The 21,887-nt window shown below is 36.9% G+C and overlaps 1 protein-coding gene across 1 annotated transcript in view; it reads right to left on the bottom strand.

Annotated features, from left to right (window-relative positions):
- The window catches only part of LRP2 (LDL receptor related protein 2), a 103,454-nt gene that overhangs the window by 796 nt on the left and 80,771 nt on the right, over positions 1–21,887 (bottom strand). Inside the window, exons 56-78 of the mRNA XM_026047885.1 lie at positions 21,613–21,858; positions 20,943–21,071; positions 19,889–20,008; positions 19,174–19,290; positions 18,823–18,939; positions 18,234–18,371; positions 17,427–17,549; positions 16,511–16,639; positions 14,942–15,073; positions 13,846–13,977; positions 12,014–12,157; positions 10,986–11,151; positions 9,796–9,924; positions 8,616–8,836; positions 7,999–8,178; positions 7,135–7,254; positions 4,881–4,971; positions 4,241–4,308; positions 3,965–4,085; positions 2,230–2,359; positions 1,713–1,832; positions 1,523–1,630; positions 255–326 (exon numbers count right to left, since the gene is read on the bottom strand). Of these exons, the coding sequence (XP_025903670.1) occupies positions 255–326; positions 1,523–1,630; positions 1,713–1,832; positions 2,230–2,359; positions 3,965–4,085; positions 4,241–4,308; positions 4,881–4,971; positions 7,135–7,254; positions 7,999–8,178; positions 8,616–8,836; positions 9,796–9,924; positions 10,986–11,151; positions 12,014–12,157; positions 13,846–13,977; positions 14,942–15,073; positions 16,511–16,639; positions 17,427–17,549; positions 18,234–18,371; positions 18,823–18,939; positions 19,174–19,290; positions 19,889–20,008; positions 20,943–21,071; positions 21,613–21,858 (3,053 nt within the window). The remainder of the gene's footprint in view (positions 1–254; positions 327–1,522; positions 1,631–1,712; positions 1,833–2,229; positions 2,360–3,964; positions 4,086–4,240; positions 4,309–4,880; positions 4,972–7,134; positions 7,255–7,998; positions 8,179–8,615; positions 8,837–9,795; positions 9,925–10,985; positions 11,152–12,013; positions 12,158–13,845; positions 13,978–14,941; positions 15,074–16,510; positions 16,640–17,426; positions 17,550–18,233; positions 18,372–18,822; positions 18,940–19,173; positions 19,291–19,888; positions 20,009–20,942; positions 21,072–21,612; positions 21,859–21,887) is intronic.

Here is a 21,887-nt window from a genome sequence, read left to right as displayed (position 1 = left end):
GCCAGCTGGAGGCAACACGTGAGAGCCCAGAGCAGTATTTGGGCTGGGAAAGCTGCCATGGACACCTCTTGAGAGCTTCATGTGACCTGGGACTCAGCAACTTTACTCAGAACTATCTCAGACCCATCCTGACCTGCGCTTAGCAGCAGAATCTACCCACAATCTTTATCCTTGGGAAGCAAGGACAAAGTCCAACAGCACATTAGCTAAATAGGACAGGCTGAGAAAAAGCAGGATACAATAGGAAGCAATACCTCTGAATATATTGGATTTTCAAAATTAGTGCTTTGTTTCAGCTTTTTCTTGAAGAAACTCCATTTTGATTCCTGAAATATAAAAATAAAAAAACAAACAAACAAAAAAAAACCTTGAAACATTTTTTTCTCACCATTTCTCTGCAAAACAACAGCACTGTTGTTGGAAGTGTTCTCAATTTCACTTGTGTTGAATGCTAACTCAGCAATTTCTGATAGATGTTTCCATATTGCCATTTTGTACCACTAATTAATTTAGTCCATTTAAATACTTCAAGGCCTGCTGAAGGTGGAGGCCTGCAGTTTAGGAACTCCACCAGTCTTTAAAGTAAAAAACAATAATATGCACAAGAAAAAAGGTGAATTATTTAGATTCTTTTCTGCAGATGGGAGTACAAGTGTTGTTAACATATGGACTGCTTTGGAGACTTATCACGGAAAGTATAAGAAAATATACAAATCATATTTGAAATTTCCCATTCCATAATTCTTCAGATATCTTTCACCCTTTCATGAGTCAAGCAACCTCACCATGTTGTACAAAAGATTCTGCCAAAGCAGAAAATAAATTAGGTTTTTATTGGCACAGCAAACTAAGTCATGGTATGGTAGATGATTCAGATTTCCTCATTAAATACTGTGCCATGTCATTCTCATTCTCAAAAGATCTCTCGTTTAGACTATTTTCAGTGAGGCAGGGTACAGGAAGAGAAAGAAAATGGTTGCATAATGTGTTCAAGGTAACCCAATCTTCATCAATAGATGGGCTAAGCACAGGACACAATTTTCCTCTCTTCTAGATATCGAGTTACATTTCTTTCACCTAATGTAGTACCACAAGGCTAGGCCAAAAGTCAGTAAAAGTGACTGCATTTATTCATGGAAGCCTATCATTATACAAACAGATCAAAGAAGAAAAAGAACTGTCCTAAAAGCAACACAAGAGAAATTACTGAGGGAGATAACTGTAAAGCAAGATGTTGATGACAGCTCACATTTCAAAACTCATAAGAGGTCCTTTTTTAGTAGGCAGTGCAGGTGAAAATGCAGTCCTGCAAACAAGCCACCATCAGCCTTTTCAGATGGGTTTAAGAAATAAAAATGGATCTTCCACAAATCACATGAATAGCTTAGATAAGACAATACTTTTTACATTAATTGTTCAAATATCCTGTACTAACACATAGAACAAATGCCCTAAAAGGACCTGCTAACAGTAACAAATATCTAACACTTTTCTGAAATATTTGTACATATTATCATACTACCTGAGGTGCATCTGAACTCTGAGGAGGTTCATTTGGACTAGCAGATACTACAGAGGCATAAACAGGATTTTCAAAATTTTCATTTTTCTCACTACTAGCTGTTGTTACCTGTAAGAGAAGAAACAAAATCAATTGCAAAGAAGGGATCTAAGGTCTTAAGAAAAAGTAGAAAAGTCCAAGTTTCTCTCACATGCGTTGGTCGAACCACTGTAACAGCACTTGTTCCACTGGCTCCACTATCTCTAGTCACATACATGGGATTTTCAAAGGTGATGGGCTGTTTCCCCGACTCCACTGCAAAATTTTCATTCTTTGAAGAAAAAAGTCCAACAATTACAATACAGTAAAAATCTCCACATCCCCAGGAATGGCTTTCTAGTCCAGTTCCTCATTTCAAGGGACAGTCTGTGCTTACTTTCACATGAACTGTTTATTTCTTGAATATCCTGAAACATTTCAAGGGAATAGCTGACTGCACTTCTACCACATGAATCTTGAGAAAAGAGAGTCATACTGTTCTGAAGAATAGTTTATGTTGTCCTCACTTTCAATTTACAAAAATCCATTTTTGGAAATGATCTTCCAAAGCTTACTCTTTCAAGAATACAGTTATCATTTCACTATCTTTCTTACACATAAGACTTCTCTTTTCAGCTGCCAATGAAATGAAAACTTATTTTTTTTTTTAAATAAGAATTAGGCCTTACCATCTGCATTGCTCTGTCTATAGCAGAGTCAGCTCCAAAACCAGAGACTCCTATGTCCATACTCACATCTGCTCCAGATCGAAAAGTTACCCCATTGCTATTTTCAGTAGATTTTACAAGACTGCTTAAACTTAAAAAAGAAAAAAAAAAAGGGGGGGGGGAGGAGAGAAAGAGAAAGAGAAAGAGAAAGAGAAAGAGAAAGAGAGAGAGAGAGAGAGAGAGAGAGAGAGAGAGAGAGAGAGAGAGAGAGAGAGATTAAAACTATTTACCTTGCTAGTGCTTGGAATCTTTGCTGGCTCTAAATAAGCTAGCCCCAGAATTATTCCTGCATTAGTTTGACAGTCCTTCTAGTCTAAGTCACCCCATCCACATTCACCGAACCTGATGAAAAATGTGACTGCAATCGCATACAGATTTGTGAATATTCCAACAATATATAAGGTTTATGCATGCAAATATTCAAGATATAAACAAAGTACCATTTTCATAATGGACAAATGTTCACATTACATACAGCTTAAAGGTAACTCTAAGTGCACATTAGATTTGTATGAGAAATAACAGAAATGGGCTAGGAGGAACAGCATCAATCATAGAATGCTTAAGGTTGGAAGGGACCTCAAGGGTTCATCGAGTCCAACCCCCCTGCTCACGCAGGGTCACCTAGAGCACGTGGCACAGGGCTGCATCCAAGCGGGTTTTAAACATCTCCAAAGTAGGAGACTCCACAACCTCTCTGGGCAGCCTGTTCCAGGACCCTGTCACCCTCACTGTTAAGAAATGTTGGAACTTCTGATCATGCTAAAACAACAAGACCAGTGAGAGATCGGAGTGAGCAACCAAACACAGGACCTTCTGCACAAAACTGAGCACATGACTCCTCAGAAAAAGACAACTATACGTTCACTGCAGAGTTAAACTTCAAGCTCCTATTGTTAAAACTAGCCTAAAAGAAGATAGCAGCATAGCAGTAATATTTCTGTTTCTACATCCTCACTGGAATTGATTTACGCTAAAGCTCTCATTTTCAGCTGCTCATTTGCCTGCATGCTCCACTATCCGTGCCCCTAGGGACCAGTTGACATGTTGTAGAAGTAGCATATCTGATCCGTGAGTGTTGCACATGGATGAGACCCATGTTGAGAGCAACATGTAAGTTATAACTTAATTCTCCAAGAAAAGTTTAATGAGGGATAACAGTTAACAGTTTAATGAGGGATCAACCAACAGCAGCACTAAGGCAAACTCATGGAAGAAGGTTAAAATGTGAACCAAGCCACATTGACAAAAAACCTGAAATCTCCATTTCAAGTTCACTACTCATGCCTCATATTGTTTTTAAATAGATGAATACAATGTTGCAGAAGAGTTCAGTCTTTCAATGTTAGATCATAACAAAGTTTTAGATACAAATTAAAACAATAACTATAGTCTTTTTTATCCTTTTGAATTGAATCCCCTACCATACATCTGTCAGGTGAAGTCTTCTATATGGCTGAACTTTTACACTTTAATTGGTAATGCAGAACAGTTTGAAAACAGCTCTTTGTTACAAGATATGACTGACTACGATATTTCATAGAAACAAAAATCCCCTAGAATTGCTGCAGCACTGAAATCACTATATTCCAACACAACAAGCACATGGGAAACAAACTGGATTTTCCAGAGATATGCAGCCACAGGCATATTTTTTAGTGTACAAGCATTACAGCTCTGGCAGCCTGAAACATACCTGGGTAGTTTTGGAAGAGCTGGTAAAATGGAGCCTGTTCGTCTGTAGTTAAAAAAACCTCCCACTGCTAACACTCCAGTTATAATGATTAGTATGACTGTCAGCAACACTGCAACTGCTGCTATGAAAGACAGAAGAATATACAAAAATTAAAGCAGAGTTTAGTATTAAAAAGAGCCTAGACAATTATAAGTTTGACCACGAACAAGTATCATATTGCAGTATGATACGTGTCTTAGTTCAAGGTATCAACAGTAATATATAATTGAAGCTTACTTGTTCCAGGAGGCACTCCCTTTGACAATCCTATTTCACAATAATTCCCAGTGTAGCCATAAGAACACCTGTAAATATAAGTAGGACAGCTGACTGATTTTAATTTTATTAAGACTGAGATATCACCTTTATTATTATATATTATATTATTATTATATGCCATAATGTTTACTCACATGATAGAAATTTAAACTCCCTGGAGAATAAAATAAAAACCTAAAGACAATACATCTGCTATCTGCTCAGAATCAAAAAAGGACATAAAAAGTGCTGAGTTAGAAAACTAAAGTAACTGCAGGCCAAAGATTCTGCTTCAGTGGAGCATCAGTGGCATCTGCTGGCTGTTCTAAGCAACTTGGAATGCTATTCATTGAGCAGACTTCTTTCCTGTTTTAATTTTATGGCACAGCTTTTATCAGACACTTCAGAGAGGTTTGCCTACTTTTCTCCTTTTATACATCTTTTTGCTGATTATTTTATGCTTATATGTTTCTTTCTGTAATAGCTACAAACATGTTATTGCAAAGACATAACATCTTCTGAAGCATTTCTGATGCATTTTGAAGAGTTGTTTTCTTTTGTGAAACTAAATCAGCACAATCTGATCCAGAACTTGGACCATATCAACATACTGACTTACTTGCATTTTGGAAGATCACTCTCATCTATATAACATGTTCCTCCATACATGCACCTACATGCTGGTGGCATTGTTGGTGGGGATTCAATGGCTGCAAAAAATCCAAGTCATATATACATTATTAAGTCATCTTCAGCAAAACACTACCATGCTATATTTTGGTTATTTGTGCAAAATTTGCATATACAAAACTGCAGGCAGTAGTTTTGTTTTTAATAGCATGTATGCATGTTACTATTATACATATACACATATCATCTATCAATCCAAGTAAAACCTGTTCTTGCAAAACAATGGGTTATTCAGTAAAAGTATGCAGACACAATTCAAAAGGTGCATCTTTTTCATAAGCAGTATTTTCTTTTGCCTATGCAATTTCTCATTCATCCCTTTCCTTCTTCAATACTTTCCATTCAGAATACAGCAGTATTTTACCTTCTCTGCCTCAAACTCTTTTATCCAGCCAGAAAGGGTTATTCAGAGAGAGGTAACAGGCTGTGATGCATTTCTTTATGAAGAAAATTAGTGAAGAAAATGTGCATACAAGAGGAACTCTAAACTCTCAGACATCCTAATAGCAAGATTGACAGTAAAACCTCAGAGTTTTCTGCCAGGCCAGAGCACAGGCTGACTGGCTGCTAAATACCAGGTAGCACCAAAGCCTGTTCATGATCACGACCCTCCAAGAGTTCTGATGTTATTCTGATAATGAATCCAGTGAAAAACAAATGAAATTTGGAACATAAATCGCACTAGCCTTTGGTAAGAACTCTGGATATGCTGTCATAAAAGCGTGGCTGACACAGAAAAAGCTCTGGGTCTTAGATGTTATTATAGGCTATAAATTAAGGATGCCCATTGACAGTCACTCTCAATGAACAAGTTAGAGAAGAATTTTTTTTTTTAAATCAGCCAGAAGCAGAGAATGTCTGTTCTTATAACATTCCTTACAGGTAAAACTCTCTTCAATTAAATGGGATCGCAAAAGGGAGATACGGGGGTCTTACGTTCTGTTTTCCCTCGGCTGGAATATGAGAAAATGGTAAAATAATGTAAATGAATATAGAAAATTATGCTTGGTCAGTATGGTTGTTATGACAGACATATTCTACTGGCTAAGAAAGAAATACAGAATTAAAGAACAAACAAAATTCTTAAGATCAAGTTCAAAATGTAAATTAAAAAAGAGACAAAATACAGACATGTGTTATATAGATTATTTGTTGTCTCTTCCATTTTCTCAAAATAAATTCTTTTTCTTAATTTCTAGGCAGTTTATGTAGGGTAGCACCAATTAAAATAAAATAGTGTTTTCTCACAGCAATAAACAGCACATAGCAAGGGCAGTCAGTGTTATTCATCCAAGTAACAGCGTATCCTAAGTCCATTGCCTAATACATCATATTAGCAGTTCCTCTTTCTGCAGCTTCACCTTGCGGCAGTAAGAGCAAGCATGATCAATTATTAACAAAATATAAATCAGATGTAAAGCTGTGTGTAAAAGAGATGTCAGACATAATGTAATAAGGGTATGTTTATGTTTTAAGGGTATGTAATAGAGGTATGTTTCAAGGATAAATGCAAAGACATCTGGTTACCACCCTCGTGACAGGAAGCTGAGGGTGCAGACTAGTAAAAATCCTGCATTAATATCCTCTTTCCTCTCAGAAAAGGCCAAGTGCTTTCTTGGAGCTTCTGGAAGCACGGCGAGTGCTCTGCTGCAATGCAACAATCAAGCACTAAATCGCTTAAAAGGATTTCCAACATAAGATAACTATCCAGAAGTCATCTCTGTTCACACTACGAGCTATTTAAGCTTTTTGCAAGTTTATACTGTATTCTGCCATATCGATCACACAATACCTTGTACATAATAGTAAGTCACACTTTGTTAAACCACAGTTTGTCAGAAATTGCATAGTTCTGAAATGAGTACATTGGAAAATTAAAATGTAGTATTTTGGAGTTAAAAACAAACAAACACTTTGATCTCAGGTCTGGTGTCTGGGTCTGATCTGGCAGGAGTGATAGCTCTATATGCACTTTAAAAATGAGACATAAAGACATTGTATAAGGAGGACTAGGTGACCATAAAAATTCATGACAGCTGAGAATAAAAGCCAGCTGTCCTAACCTACCAACCTTCTACTCTATCAGCGAGCTCATGCCTCCATATTTCTAGTTCAGCAAAGCATTTGTATTTCTAAACGAAAGCTTTCTTTGCTTTTACTTCCAGCTTGATAAATTATTCTACCTGCATCACATTCGGTGCTGCTGCCTTCCACAAACCGAGTCCCTTGAGGACAAGCACAGGTGTATCCCCCTGGTCTCAGCAAGCAGAGATGGCTGCACACATCTTTACAAGGATTAGGCACTGAAATAAAATGTGATAAAGGGAGCTGAATAAGCAACACAGCATGTGCTGGGATACAGCAGGGGGATTTCACAAGTAGTAATATACCTCATCAAAATCACACATCAAAAATCTAAACAAATGTAAGCATTAAGACAACTGATTCTCATATTTATATCAAATTTATATCAAAACTTTCTGTCTGTCTTTTCTTGCATTCTTCCTAAGAAAGAGACCATGGCTGTTTGGAGACAGAGGAGCACAAGATGAAGATAAAGACCATTCCCAGGACACGAGCACCACAGAGCTGTCCGACTCCCAAAGGCCTATCTCTCCACTAAGGAGGGGTGTGCTGGAACAGCCTGTGTCCCTCTGAACATCCCACTGTGCTTGCTGCAGACGTATCAAACCTGAAATAGTTTCCTTGGCGGCAGTATTAAATGAGCAGTACTTTATATGCTACCTTTATAGATTCCCCTTGTGTCACTTAGCAATAGCTAACTACTAAAAGACTGTAAAGAGAAAGGAGTAGTATTCAGCCATCAAAATAGCTTCGGATATGTAGATAAATACTTGGCAGCCTATTCCATTCTTATACTTTCAGAAATACATTCTGTCACTTGCTGACAGACATATTACTGGAATATTACTAAGAAGTTCTTATTACCAGAATATTACTTTTTCTTTTTTTCCCTCCCCTCAAACATTATTACTAACTTAGATCAGATGGGAAGGAATGGTTCATCTAGGATGCTGGTTACCTACCTGACTGATTGTATCTATGCTGGTGATAGATGCGTACTTGAGTGAGCCAGGGATTTACAGTCAGCACTTTTACTTTCTCTCCACTTCCAAATTTATCTTTCTTCCAGACTTCTCCTCGTTCTTTAGCTATCCAATATAAATGGCCTTCAAAGACATCAAGGTTGTATGGACTGCCTACTTCTCAAAGGAACGAAACAACAAACTATCAGCCAGCAAATCTCCAGCAGCGTAGGTGATTATTCTTCAGCTTAGCATTTCATCTAACAAGTTGATTTTCAGATATTTTTAGCAATATATGTAGGACCACATGACTGATCACTTCATGCCACTCTACCATCAGACTGCTTAATAGTACATATAAAAGAGCAAGAATCCTCCAGATTGGTCATATTAGTTATCCTGAGCGTGCCTAGTTCCAACCACTGTGAGCCTTGTACTTGGTGTGCTATTTATTTCAGTGTAAAGCAGCAGAAAATACCACCAGTGCTTTTTTTTTTTTTTTTTTTTAAAGCTAACTCAAAGGGAAGGTAATCTTGAAAAATCAAGCTCCATTTGTGAAGGCTGAGTGCTTATTAGCATACAACTTAGTTATTAGTAACTGAATAGTATGTTCTTACCTCCATGTAACACTATGGTTCTGTCAGTTCCATCAGGTCTCATTGATTCAATAATATTTTCTTTAGAATCACTCCAATAAATCCTGTCATTGTTCAAATAATCAATAGAAAGACCTGTGGGCCAGCCAAGGTCTTCAGACACCAGAATTTGTCTTTGCTGGCCATCCATCCAGGCACATTCAATCTTTGGCTGCCTTCCCCAGTCAGTCCAATACATGAGACTGGAAAAAAAAACAAATTAACATGACTCGGAATTTGGTCACTGGGATCATTTTCTGACACTTCATGGAACAAGTCAGGTGTGAAGCTAAAAGCTGTTCAGAAGGTTCCAGTTCACAACTGAGCCTACAGAACTTGCAGAGTTCACTGAATATGTTTCAGAAATATCAAAGAATTTTTGTTTTTTTTTAATCCTTTGTCCTGATTCTGGATTTCAATATCAGTTTTTGCAGTGGATGAAAAGTGATTGTGACCACTTTCAGCATCTATCATTCACTATAAATTTACAGAGTTAAGGAGCTGCATTAAGGACTTAGGAGGATGTGCATGGACATACTCTAGCCAAGAGAAGGACATATCCTAGTATCCTGTGATCGATCACCAAATACAGTAATACACCTAATACTGGCAATGTTCAGGAAACATGTAGACGAGGCACCTAGGCACAAGATTTAGCAGGTGTGCCTGCTATGATTGTGCCTATTCTGATTGGATTCGATGATCTTAAAGGTCTTTTCCAATCATTATGATTCTATGATTCTAAGATGTAAAACTACTTAAAACATTTAAATTGCTTTTCACCCAAGAAGGATGTATTTATTTCCTGGAGGTGGTAAAGACAGATTGCCATCAATTTCCCCATTTCAGAAAGGTGGTGGGCAGAGAATTATAAAAAGGAGCTCTTTATTTGGTCTCCCTGGTGTTATCATCAATACAAGTATCTACCTGATATCTAACCCTAAAACACTCACACAAATAAATAAACTGCCCATGCATACAAGCTTCCTAACATTAATGAAGACAAATGCCTCATTGATGATACTAGCAACTTCTATGAATTTAATATGGAAATCACTGCCTTTGCTATTCTGTCACTCCACTAAAGTTTTAAAGTGCGGATTTTTATCTTTGGTCATCAAACAGTATGGAAAACAATTTTGAGAAGTCCTGTAATACTTGCCCAAGCTTTGGATTGACTGCAATAGCTGCTGGTTGATCCAGTAGAGAAAATATAAGCCATTTTCTGTACCGTCCATCTAACTTTGCCACTTCTATGCGATTAGTCCCCGCGTCAGTCCAATAAAGATGCCTGAAGTACAAAAAATGCAAAGTATTCCAAAAGTAATTATCTAATATCTTGGAGAAGAATAAGAGAATCTTTTTAAGATGAAAAACTACATCAAAACAACTGCAAGGTAACAGTAAATAAAATCATTATAATTTTTTTATAAATTTTTATTAATATATATTTTTTAAAATAAAATGATAAAGAATTCATCTTATTGACTGAATGATTATATTTAAGCATTTTAAATCTGAAGCATCCAGACTGTGTCAGGAACATCCAATTCCTAGCTATAGGCAATTTCAGGAAAGGTAATCCATAGGCTCACTATCTTCGACATCTGTCAGCATTTTTACAGCTGTCCCTTATTCCTTGTGAAAGCATTTTCATAAAAGTGCTACTGCAAACTTGCAATTCATGTGAGAACTCAATTTATTCAGTTTCAAACAGAATCCTTAGCACATTTCCCAGTATCTATCTATGAACACTAGGCTCATGGTTAGTTAATTTGGTATTAGAAAAAATAAATTACAACTATGTCTGTCCACCACATCCTTTAACAGCTACAACTCAGTGTGATCTAATGATTTTAGTAAATCTCCATGTTTTAGCACTGATGAGGAAACACTTTTTCACACACAACTACAAAAATATTATTTTTTTTAAACAAACACATTTATTCATCAGTTTTTCGAGCTGCTTCTGTTTTGGGAACATCCCATAGAGCAAAAGGCTGGAAAGAACTGGGAAGGTGCATTGGGAAGGTTTCCTTTCCACAGCAGAGGAAGCTTCTTCTCTGCTGCTTACCTGAGTCAGGAGGAGGATCCATCTGACAGAAAGGCCAGGGTACTGTCACCTGAATGATGCACAACTGATCTGCTGGTTGTTGAGTAGCACTGGCTTCCTCAGAGATTATATGATGCAGTAATGAACATGCATTTGACCTAGTTACCTGCTATCTGGGTAAACGGAAGCAACTTTTTGCAATTCTTCTCATTTACCTTGAGACCAGACTTTGCACTGTCAGATCAGAACGCCTGACACAATCATTGTGCTGTATTTTTCTAGCCTTTCAACACACTTACCTTCCTACCCAGTCAACAGCTAGCCCATCAGGGTTAACTATGTATTTGAGATTCAAGTCAACTTCCTTTGTAGGATTGTTTCTGCTGCTATCAAATGTGGGCAGATAAGCACGCTTGATGGATCCAAACTCAGAGCCTTGTCCCAGAATACTGAAGTACACAATACCTTAAAAAAGAAGAAAAAAAAAAAGCACATAATTGTTAAAGTCTAGTTATTCCATATTTTTTGAAAACTCTAATTTTTCTGAGGTTCTTATGTCAAGATAAGAGATACATTTTTTCTATTCATCAAAATGTAGAGTTGCCTATTCAATGAAATCACATCACATGAATGCTCAAATCCTAAAGCTATCAAATTCTTAAGCCATAAATATCATGAGTAAGATGCACATCACATAGGCCAATCATATTGGCCTACATTATCGAGAACTGCAAACCACATTGTTAAAGAATGAAGGGCCTTGGCTTTGACCATTTTTTTTTTTAAACGGGATCTTGTGACTGGTTTAGATTATTAAATGCCCTGAAGAGCATACGAGGTCCAGTACAGTGGCCCTGTGTAAAGGCAAAAAGGCTAGAGAGCCAATAAGAGGCAGTACAAGATAATATCAGTATCTACTCAGAATCTGCCATTCCTGTTTAATATAAGGATTAGTCCTTGCAAGACCTGAACCTTACTGGGAATGGGCAAATGCAAGAGAGAAGAAAGAGGCTCATTTTAGCAACCCTCTGCTATTGCTCAATCCCAAAGAGCCACAACTCCACAGCTCAAGTAAAATAAAAGGAAATAATGAAAACTAGCTATAATAAACATTAAAAGCATTAAAAGGAAATACATTGATGCAAAACAACGAGCAGAAAGGAAGGGCGCATTCAACCAATTCTGGCCAGACAGACTAGTCTGGCCAGACTAATCAATCTAGTTTGATTTTGATTTCCAGTATAAATTAAAAATCTAACCGGTAAAATCCTGTCTTTTTAAACCAACTACTGAGTTGATTGACTACTGATGTGTCACACATACTTACTCAGGCCTATCCCTTCAGGGTCCCAGTCATAATCTAGAGCTTGGATGCGCTCCTGGTTGTCAATGTAGTCAGAGTACTGCGCTGATGAGATATTGTATCTTCGAATCCGCACATTATCTGGCAGCAGCAACAATGGAGGATTACCTGAAAGATGATTTTAAGTTTTACTTCTGCACTTACCTCAAAAATAAACAAACAAACAACACCACAAATACAGAAAATCATTTACAGTCACAACTCAACTGGGGTTTTCACAGGTTCCATAGATAAGAGGTAGAAGGGGAATAGAACCAGTTCTGTAGCTTCAGAATTATTAGAAATACATAGATTTACAAAACTAGTGAAAATCTCTGGAAATGCTTAACATTGGAGCATAGTAGAATCTTCTTGACCAGAGACTAGGCATAGTAGCAATCACTATGAAAATAAATCACAAAAGGTTTTAAATACCACAATATTATCATTTTAGTACCTCACAACTTGCTAAGAGAATGCAGGCGTATGTTATGCAGCTCACCAAACGTGGCTTTGCACTTTGGGGAGCACCATATGGGGAGCAACTTTGGCAACAATTTATTAATTGTCTGTTACTTGAGCTGGGAGCTCTCTCAGCTCTTCTACCTGTAAAGCTTTAAATTCACGTGCCTTGATATTCAGATGGATGTTCTCTTACCTACACACAGGTTAATTTTGAGTTACTTTCAGTGTCCTAATAACCTAACTACAGAAGGTACCTGTCCCATCTGGCTCACTGTGCTAGTGATAAAATTTAATAAAAATATTTAGTTCTACTTTGATTTCTCCTTTCATAAGAACAGCCAACTACTGTGTAAGACAAGTGATTCCCTAATAAACATACAATTCAGCGTATAAAATACAGCATTCCTAGTACAGCAGTATATATATTGGAAGTTAGGACACTCACTGGGATGGGCTCTTAAACCTTCCTAGTGTGGGTCACAAGGTATTTGCTATGGGGCTAAATGGTGCATAACTCGCCTCCATAGCCTGTTTTATGAGAACTGAACTCCAGTGTGTGTTTTGAACACCCACAGATCAAGAGTTTTAAAACTCCTGCCGGATGCAGTTTTGGTCACAGGCACTCTATTCTGAAGATTCCACTAGTGGACTCAATACACTATGTTCCTATCATGTGCTTCTTAAAGCTGCTTAAGTGCAAGTACATATCTGTAAATAATATTGTCTCAATTTTAATATGATACTGCTAGACTGCCACCTTTTTTTCCCCTATTTTCTTCAGTTCTTTATTACTACTGCTTTCTGAACCAAGTCTTTATCTTCTCAGTGACTGTCATGTACTATAATCACTGCACCAAATATGATGAAAAGCTAATGACTGAAGCTAAGCACAGGCCAAAGTCATTTGGCTTGTGTACCTCATTCCAGGAACAATGAATAGCAATCTGTCATCAAAGTACCTTTAATTGTATCAGTTTAATGCAAGTTTCTTCTGATGCATTACTTTGAAGACAAAATCTAAAAACCTCAGGAACAGGGGCTAACAGGCAGCATTCATTTCCTTCTGATGACAACCATGGGATAAATAGTCTTTTGTCTACAAAAACTCTCAGGGGAGAGGAAGGCAAGTATGCAAACCATTTTCAAAGTATTATTTTTAAGGCTTGCAACTGGAAGCAGAGATGGAGGACTTCCCGATTATGGAACAGACACACAAAGATAATTCTATGCTGTAGAAAAAAAGAAAAAGACTTTTCTTCTCATTATCCCCCATTAAAAAAAAAAAAAAAAAGGATTATACTGATCAGGGTGCTTTGCAAGTAGCAATCGATCTTGTTATCAAGTTAACATACCATTGGCTGCACACTGTTTCCCTTGTTGATCACCCACAGACCTGAAGCCATCTGCACAGAAACATTCGTAGCTTCCTTTGGAATTTTTGCAGTCCTGGGTGCATGTTCCAAAGATCTCACATTCATTGATATCTACACATGAGTGGAAAAAAGATACCTAGAGTTTAGTCTTCCACATACTAGTCACATACTAGTCACTCAGTGAAATGGGTGGCTTCTGTCTTCCTAACATAATGAAAGGATCAATAATCCAGTAAATAACCTTTAAAGTCAGAATCACTTTTATAACAGAACTCCTTAACACTCATCTATTTTTTCTTTAGTCTTAGCTACAGATTCCTATCAGCTGCATAGCTCCTGCTCATCAGGTCATTTTTCAGAGGCATTTTTGAACATGTATATTTGGGGCTAAATCATCAAGGAAATAAAAGAAAATGCATGAGTACATGCAGATATAAGAGAATACTCAACTTGAATTATTCTACTTGAAATGTTGAAGTAAAGGTACCTATTCCCTCAAAAAAAGAAAATCACTATTCCAGTAGGACAGAAAGTGGAAGATGGTCTTGGAAAGTGGTTAATAAAATCACTCAAATTGTCCACATGAGCTGGGAGCAACAGACCTGCTAAAAGAAGTATTAAGTGCTCTTGTTGAAATACATTGAAATGGCACCTATGAAGATACTGAGTGATACTGTCCTTTGGGTAAATGCATCATCATATTTTAGCTGCATATTCTTAAGTTTAAAACATGGCACAACAAACCTTTATTAAAGGTCTGTTCTGAAACAGAATGAAATGAGAATATAAACGTTTCTAAGTTTCCTTTCACTAAGGAGACCCAGCAAATTTATTCCTTTTCAGTTGCAAAAACATGCAACAATGAGACAGCAACACGTCTGTTTATAGCCACCAAAAACCCCAAACAGGTTTAAATATAAAAGTCAGTTCTTTCATGAATGATGCCTCCATGTTCAAAAACAGTATTCAGCAGCAAAATGTGTCAGAAAACATCTGGTGAATGTATAAAAATTCTACTTTAATGCAAGAATGAGTAGTTATATTAATAAGTGAAATGTTTAGGAACAGAAAATACCATCACAGGAGTTTCGGTCAAGTTCACTGGCTTTGTACCCTGGCCTGCAGGAACAGATAAAGCCACCTTCCTTCAAGTTGGTACAGTTATGCTCACAAATATTTTCTGCACAAGTTCGTTCTGTTCCAGGATCTGAAAAAAAATAAACATACAATTATAATCAAAAAATAAAAGGGTAAGGAGAATATAACTTTGAAGATTGTTGTCTGATTGAAAACTGTTTTCAAGAGTGAAGTCAGTTTCCTTCTGAGTGAAACTCTCAATTAATAAAATATGGCTTTTTTTTGCTTTTTTTTTGCTTTTTTTTTCCCTTTCTTTTTGGGTCTCAGGCATAGCTAACCGAGAGAAGATGGTAAGCACCCTGCTTAAGAGAAACAGAATTCAATGTTACCACCAATATGAAGCAGCCATTCTAAGAGATTTGAAAAGGCCATTGTCTCATTTCTACCTTACCTCTCTCACCTACCTCCTTCTCTAACTATCAGTTCCTTCCTTATCACCTAAACAGAAAACATTCTCAATTGCAATCATGCATAATACGGATCCTACATTATTTATACTGGTAAATTAAAGATGACATCTTGTCCATGCAGCACCTACTCAAGTCAATAAAGGTCACTGCCCATGAAACATGCTAATAACAGAAAAGCGAAGTCAGGAATAATATGTAATCACAATATTTAATAGATAATGAAATTATATTATTCTCAACATACATATAGGACTATCCTGATTCTGACATATTCTATTTATATGTGGAATACTTTGAAACACAGAACTACGTAGAAATTATTAAAATATATGTTTGTTGACAGAATATGAAAAAAAAAGAAATAAATGTATTACAAAATTTTTATAGTAGGTTAATTATCTTCTTCAAACACCTAATTCCAAGTGGTAGTTAAATTACGTTTCAATACCTCAGTTTTAAAGATAAGTAGAAACATAAATACCTCAGTTTTAAAGATAAGTAGAAACATAAATTAATTAAATGTACACAAACGTACTGACTTTCTCTTTTCTCCATAATCCAGGTATTTGATACTGGAAACAATCTGAATGTTATCACTTGATCTGTGTTCGCATCTATGCACAAACAGTAGAAGGCTGACTGCCAGAAAATGTTTTGATTTGGACTGTGTCATATTCTTTTTTTTTAACTTTCATATTTTCATCAAGTCATTCCACTGTGTTCTATTATCTAAAGACCATTGAGATGGTATGTGAAACTGAGAAACTAGCTGCTGCAAAATGGTCTGTGCTCTAAGCGCTGAGTTACACGTGCTTTGCAAGTATGCTGAACTGTAAAACCACCAGTGTATAGTTTGGCAGCCTTGCCCTTGAAGGCATCAGAGTTAGAGGAATTGAATTTCTTACACTTTTTCCCTGAAGAACAAAATTAAAAATACAGCCAAGAATAACAGGATAGTTCTAGCACAGACTAACTAAAATCATGCTTTTTATTCTAAAGCATAGAGGTTTCAGTTTCAACCAGTTCTGAAACTGGTTTCAGTTTCAGAAATTCTTATTTCAATAATTCTGCAATATTCTATTGATATTACTACTTACTGCAGCCCATTTCATCAAAATGGTCTCCACAGTCATCATAATTGTCGCACACATAATGTGAAGGAATGCAATTTCCATTGCTGCACTTGAATTCATCAGCTGTACAAGGTCTTGGGGTTGGTTCTCTGCCTAGAGTTGAGAAGGTAAACATTCCTGTGTCACAATTTCAGCTATACAGTACCAAAACACTGCAGATGAGCAAGCAGATATAAACTGGTAACAAGAGGACAAGAGTGATTCAGGAAGTCTCCTTTTTATAAAGGCAAAAAGTAGATTCCTTTTATTAAGTATTGCTTAATAAAATTGCATTTACTACAAACTACCATTTACTTCAGACTGAAAAGCTACTAGCAACCTAAATTTAAAAAATACTGTGCAGTAAAGCCAGCAAATATTATCAGTAAGTGATCAAAAACATAATTAAAATTGATAATACAAAATCAACACAGTGAGAGTTATATGAGGTATCTGAGGGCAGAACTCTATATGGAGTATTAACAGAGCTTCTGGGGGATTTGGACCTAAAAAAAAAGCTATGTAGTACATAATGTAATATAACATATATATGTGTCAAGAATAAGACATTTCTTTGTTTAAAAAAATACTAGTTACCCATCCTATCCTTATTTCAAGATACAACCAACCACTTCCTTCTTTATCATTTTAAATGGAGTTCATAATAAATTGTCACAATTTAACCATTGTTTGCAATAAACTATAATTCTATTTTGAAAGCCATGCCTTGTACTTTTGAGGGAAATGATTCCTGATTTTTGCTACTTCTATTGAGAGGTGCAAATATGCAGTACTAATAATCACAGTTTCACTCATTTCATGCAAAGCTCTAGGACTTTGCTGTTATCAAACACTAAAGATATCAAAATTATTGGATTTTGTCTACTTTATATAAACATACAGTGTTCATCTTTTTCATCGCTTCCATCTCCACAGTCATCTTCCTGGTTACACAGCTCATGGCTGTATATACAGCGATTGTTTTCACACCGGAAACGGAATGGACGTTCACAAGAAATATCCACTGAAACCACAGAGATCAAGTTAGTCATACTTTAACAACACTGTTAAGTCACAAATTATCCCAATCACTTTCTCTTGAATCAATGGCATTTTTCCTCTATTTTAAAATGTACTGTGGGGGCATTTCAGCAAACAGGAAGTAAATTACCTCCACATTTCCTTAAATGGGACATAAAACTTGGGATTTTATGTCAAGCCTTTACTTCAAGGGTAACATCATTACTTCAGTAAACTGAACAAAAAAACCAACAAGCTAATTAAGCTAATTAATTATTAATACTTCCGTCATCCCACAATTTTAGAGCTGAAGTCAGGATTTCTCACCAATGTCTAGAAAGATATTCTGACTCACCCAAGAGCTTCAAAAGCCAAGTATCTTAAAAAAATGTACAGAAAATATCTCTTTAATAGTAAACCAATGATCATATTTTACACACTAAGCTTGAAAAGAGTGAATAATGTCCCTACATCTTTGCTGTGTTTCCCATTACTTTGATAACTACATATACAAACATCTGTAAAGCAATGAAGCAAATTCTCAACACACATCCTGAATGAAATCTCTGAGAAATTCCATTGAAAACAAAATATTTAACATGCAGTATTTGTTCTCTCTATTGTAAGTAGAGATTTTATCATGGATGTGAGCAATGTTGCTTATTTTACTGTATTTATTCTTTCTTACAGCAAAGGTGAAGTTCTTCATCAGAGTCATCCCCACAGTCATTATCACCATCACATTTCCAATATGGCTGGATACACACATGGTTTTTACATTCAAATAGCATAGGTGGACAGTATGTGCCATTAGGATATCGTGTTGCTGAAGAAAAGAAAAAGAGGCATTTTTAAAGTGAAAGTTCTAGCTTTTTTTTCTGAAAAATATTCAGGAGATGATGATGATGTTATTTTTCTTTCGATAGCCTCCTCTACTTAGAAGGAAAAAGACTAAGAGGCACTACAAGGATTTACGGTGACAAAGAGATTGCAAGGATTGAAACCTTGTTTCTAACTTGATTAATTCAGGTTCATGAGAACAATAAAGTAAGAGAAGTTACTCTTCTCTTACTTTGAAGATTATGAATGCATTTACAATAAGAAATGGCAACCCATACATGAAAAGGCAGAATCAAACTTCTGATTTTTTTTCAGGCATCACTGACAGTTGCAGGAATAAGTACCTCTGATGAGTCATGTCACTTAAATTTAAACATAAGCACAAATCTCTCTGGAAGTGAGCTCAGTGAGCTCCAATTACAAAGCTCGAAACTCACGACAAGTTGCTTCATCAGAGTAATCCAGGCAATCTGCATTTCCATCACATCTGAAGCGCTCCGCAACACAGTGTCCACTCTCACATTGGAAATAACCTGGGTGGCAGGTTCTCAACTCTGGAAAGATGCAGAAGTATCTGTTGATATGTCTCGTCATCAAATTAAGCTGAAATGTCTAATTTTCAAATCCAACAATTTCTTTAAAAACTGCAAAATCTCAACTATTAAAACTGGTGGTATTCTCTCCTCTGGTAGAGAATTTCCATAAGAGATCATTTTGCAGAATAATTTATCACATCACAAGCAAAACTGTGTACACATGATGATGTGGCATCCAAAGACAATACGCACCACAGTCACGTTCATCTGAATTGTCTTCGCAGTCATCATCATGATCACAGATCCACCTGGAAGGAACGCACCGCAAATTGTCACAGCGGTATTCACTTTCTGTACATTCCCGAGGACCTTCAATTAAAATAAAAGAACACATTTGTGAGTTTCCTCAGCTAAAAAATTAAGCATCCTCATTAAAAAGCCTCATTAAAACAGACAAAAGCAATACTGGCAGATATTGCGATACAATCACAAAGGTATCTAAATTATATTAGAATAGCATCTCTGCATACTCCTTACATTATACTAAACATTTCACGTTGTCTCATCTGACAAAGAGGAGGACACTCCACTGCAGATGTTTTTTCAACACAAAATTATACAGAAAGTAATCCATGCTCATTGCTTAAAAAGTGTCTTTAGTTCTTTAAAATTTATTTCTAAAGAAATTCTTACATTTGCACATAAGGCAATGTACTCGGATAGTATTTCCTAGCAGAAAATAGGCAATGTGCATTATTACGATGACTGAACTTATTAATGTTTTATGCATCCAGAATGCTTCATTGAGATAGCACTATGAGAGTGCAGATATGAAAATACAGGCAATAGAGTGAATCAAGAAAATGGCTGCAGTTAAAAGCTATCTATCTGACCTGTTCTCTTAAGAAACAGGAGGCTAGTTAAGTCTAGAGCTGAACTATATTGTGAGTGTCAAGAAAAAACTCACTGCAGTTGTGCTCATCAGACCCATCTCCACAGTCATTATCTCCATCACACTTCCAGCGGAGGGGGATACACCGATGATTGTCGCAGCGGAAATCTCCAGAAGGATTGCAAGTCATATCCTCTGCAGCCAACAAAACAAGGCCAGTAAACATTAGCACAGTCTTTGGACGAGGTGCAATACACAGAAAATAATTGAAGTCAACAGAGATTTTCATACCGTAAACTGGGTCAAGTAATAGAGGAGTGATGAAGGGATAGCTGAAATAATTATATGGAACTGGAATGGAACCATAAAGAAACCTTGTACTATGATTATTGCTCCTTCAAATGAAATTACTTGAGTGAGGGGGGCCACAGAAGACCATCACCTTTCTCTATGCACGAAAGAGTAAACGATAGAGGGATTGTATTAGCCTACAAATAAAGAGCCCTAGGAAATGAAAGCATTTTTCTCTGAGTGGTGAGTATGTTTTTAGTGACTCAGAGAAAGACAAACATTTTTATAATTCTATAAGCAGAAAAGGATGCTGCCTTCATAGAGTGCTGCACTTCTGAATATTCTCTGGTTCTGGTAACAGTGATCTGACACCCTCTATGTTCTGTGTGAAAGAGGCATTTCAAAATAAATGCAAAGGTCTGGAAAAAAATTGACAAATTTCCCATATTAATGTCTCAACAGTGTAGGAGGTAAGTTGAATAACTGTAAACAATGACAGTTTTAGTTATCTAGAATAAAAATTTGCTTAGGCAGAAATATTTCCTGTTTCATTTGATGACATATCAAGCAAAATAATAAAATCCTCATCTTCACGGCTTATAAACATATGAGCTTGAATTGCTCCACCGATATTTTTTCTGAAGACAAGTAACTACCAGTGTAATTAACTGGTATCAAACAATACATGTCCAGGTGCATTAGTACTAAGATGACTTTTAAAACCACCAACAACAATCAACAAAACAGAACAACAACAAAAACCCCACAGGTGTTTCCATCTTGGAGGAATACTTTCGGCACAAGGTTATGTATAAATGACCTCCTTCTCCAGACATACCACAGCCTTGTTCATCACTGTTGTCCCTGCAGTCATCGTTCCCATTGCACACTGCCCACATGGGAATGCAGCGGTAGTTGCTTCTACAGCTGAACTCCGTGTGGTTGTCACACCGATAGGCAGGGCCCACTGAAACACAAGAGCCAGCTGTCAAAGAAAGCTCCATTACTCACCAGAGAGCTGCTCCTCTTGCCAAACGATTCTGACGTTAAAATCTCTTCTGTTGCACAGCCAAGCACTCCTACTAAAGAGAGTTACCTGCTATCTTGGTTGCAAAAGACGAACTGTGGAAGTCATCTGGCTTTATTATTCTTTCCTACCCAAAATCAGTGAAAAGGCATTCACTGCTTCCACAAACACTTCCACCTTTTCTCACCAAATGTTTCTATGGTCCAAGCAAAGGACCCTACTGACCTCAGGGACGTCAGAGTGAGAGCACACCAGTAGTGATAACCTGCTCAGCAGGTTATTAGTCTTTTCACCTTCAGGAGCAAGACAGCAGGACAGTACCATATAGCTTCTCCTTTTTTCCAGCACTCTAATATATAATGACAGTTTGCAGAAACAGTCTTTTCCAAGAAATATCTAACCTCTAGAAAATAAAGTAACATAGCTTGCTCTCCTTTTGGTAGCTGCTACAGCTAAATGCTTACAACAGCCATATGCTTACTGCATTCGTGGAATGGCTCATCAGAGTTGTCACCACAATCGTCATCCACATCACACTTCCAGGACTGTGGGATGCAGCGGCCATTATCACATTTAAATTGGCCTGGAGGACAAGTTCTACTGGCACAGTGAGTACTATCTTCATCTGAGTTGTCCCCACAGTCATCCTCTCTATCACACTGCCAGGCTTCCGGGATGCATCGTTTATTGGCACACTGCCACTGATGGGTCTCACACTGGTGATTAGCTGAAAGAAGACAAATTGCCTGTTAGGAT

This window comes from Nothoprocta perdicaria, unplaced genomic scaffold (assembly GCF_003342845.1).
Source record: "Nothoprocta perdicaria isolate Ctin4 unplaced genomic scaffold, notPer1 scaffold_0, whole genome shotgun sequence".
Lineage (NCBI taxonomy): Eukaryota > Metazoa > Chordata > Aves > Tinamiformes > Tinamidae > Nothoprocta > Nothoprocta perdicaria.
The sequence above is the reverse complement of the archived record's forward strand: the minus strand, read 5'-3'. Positions and strand labels throughout refer to the sequence as shown.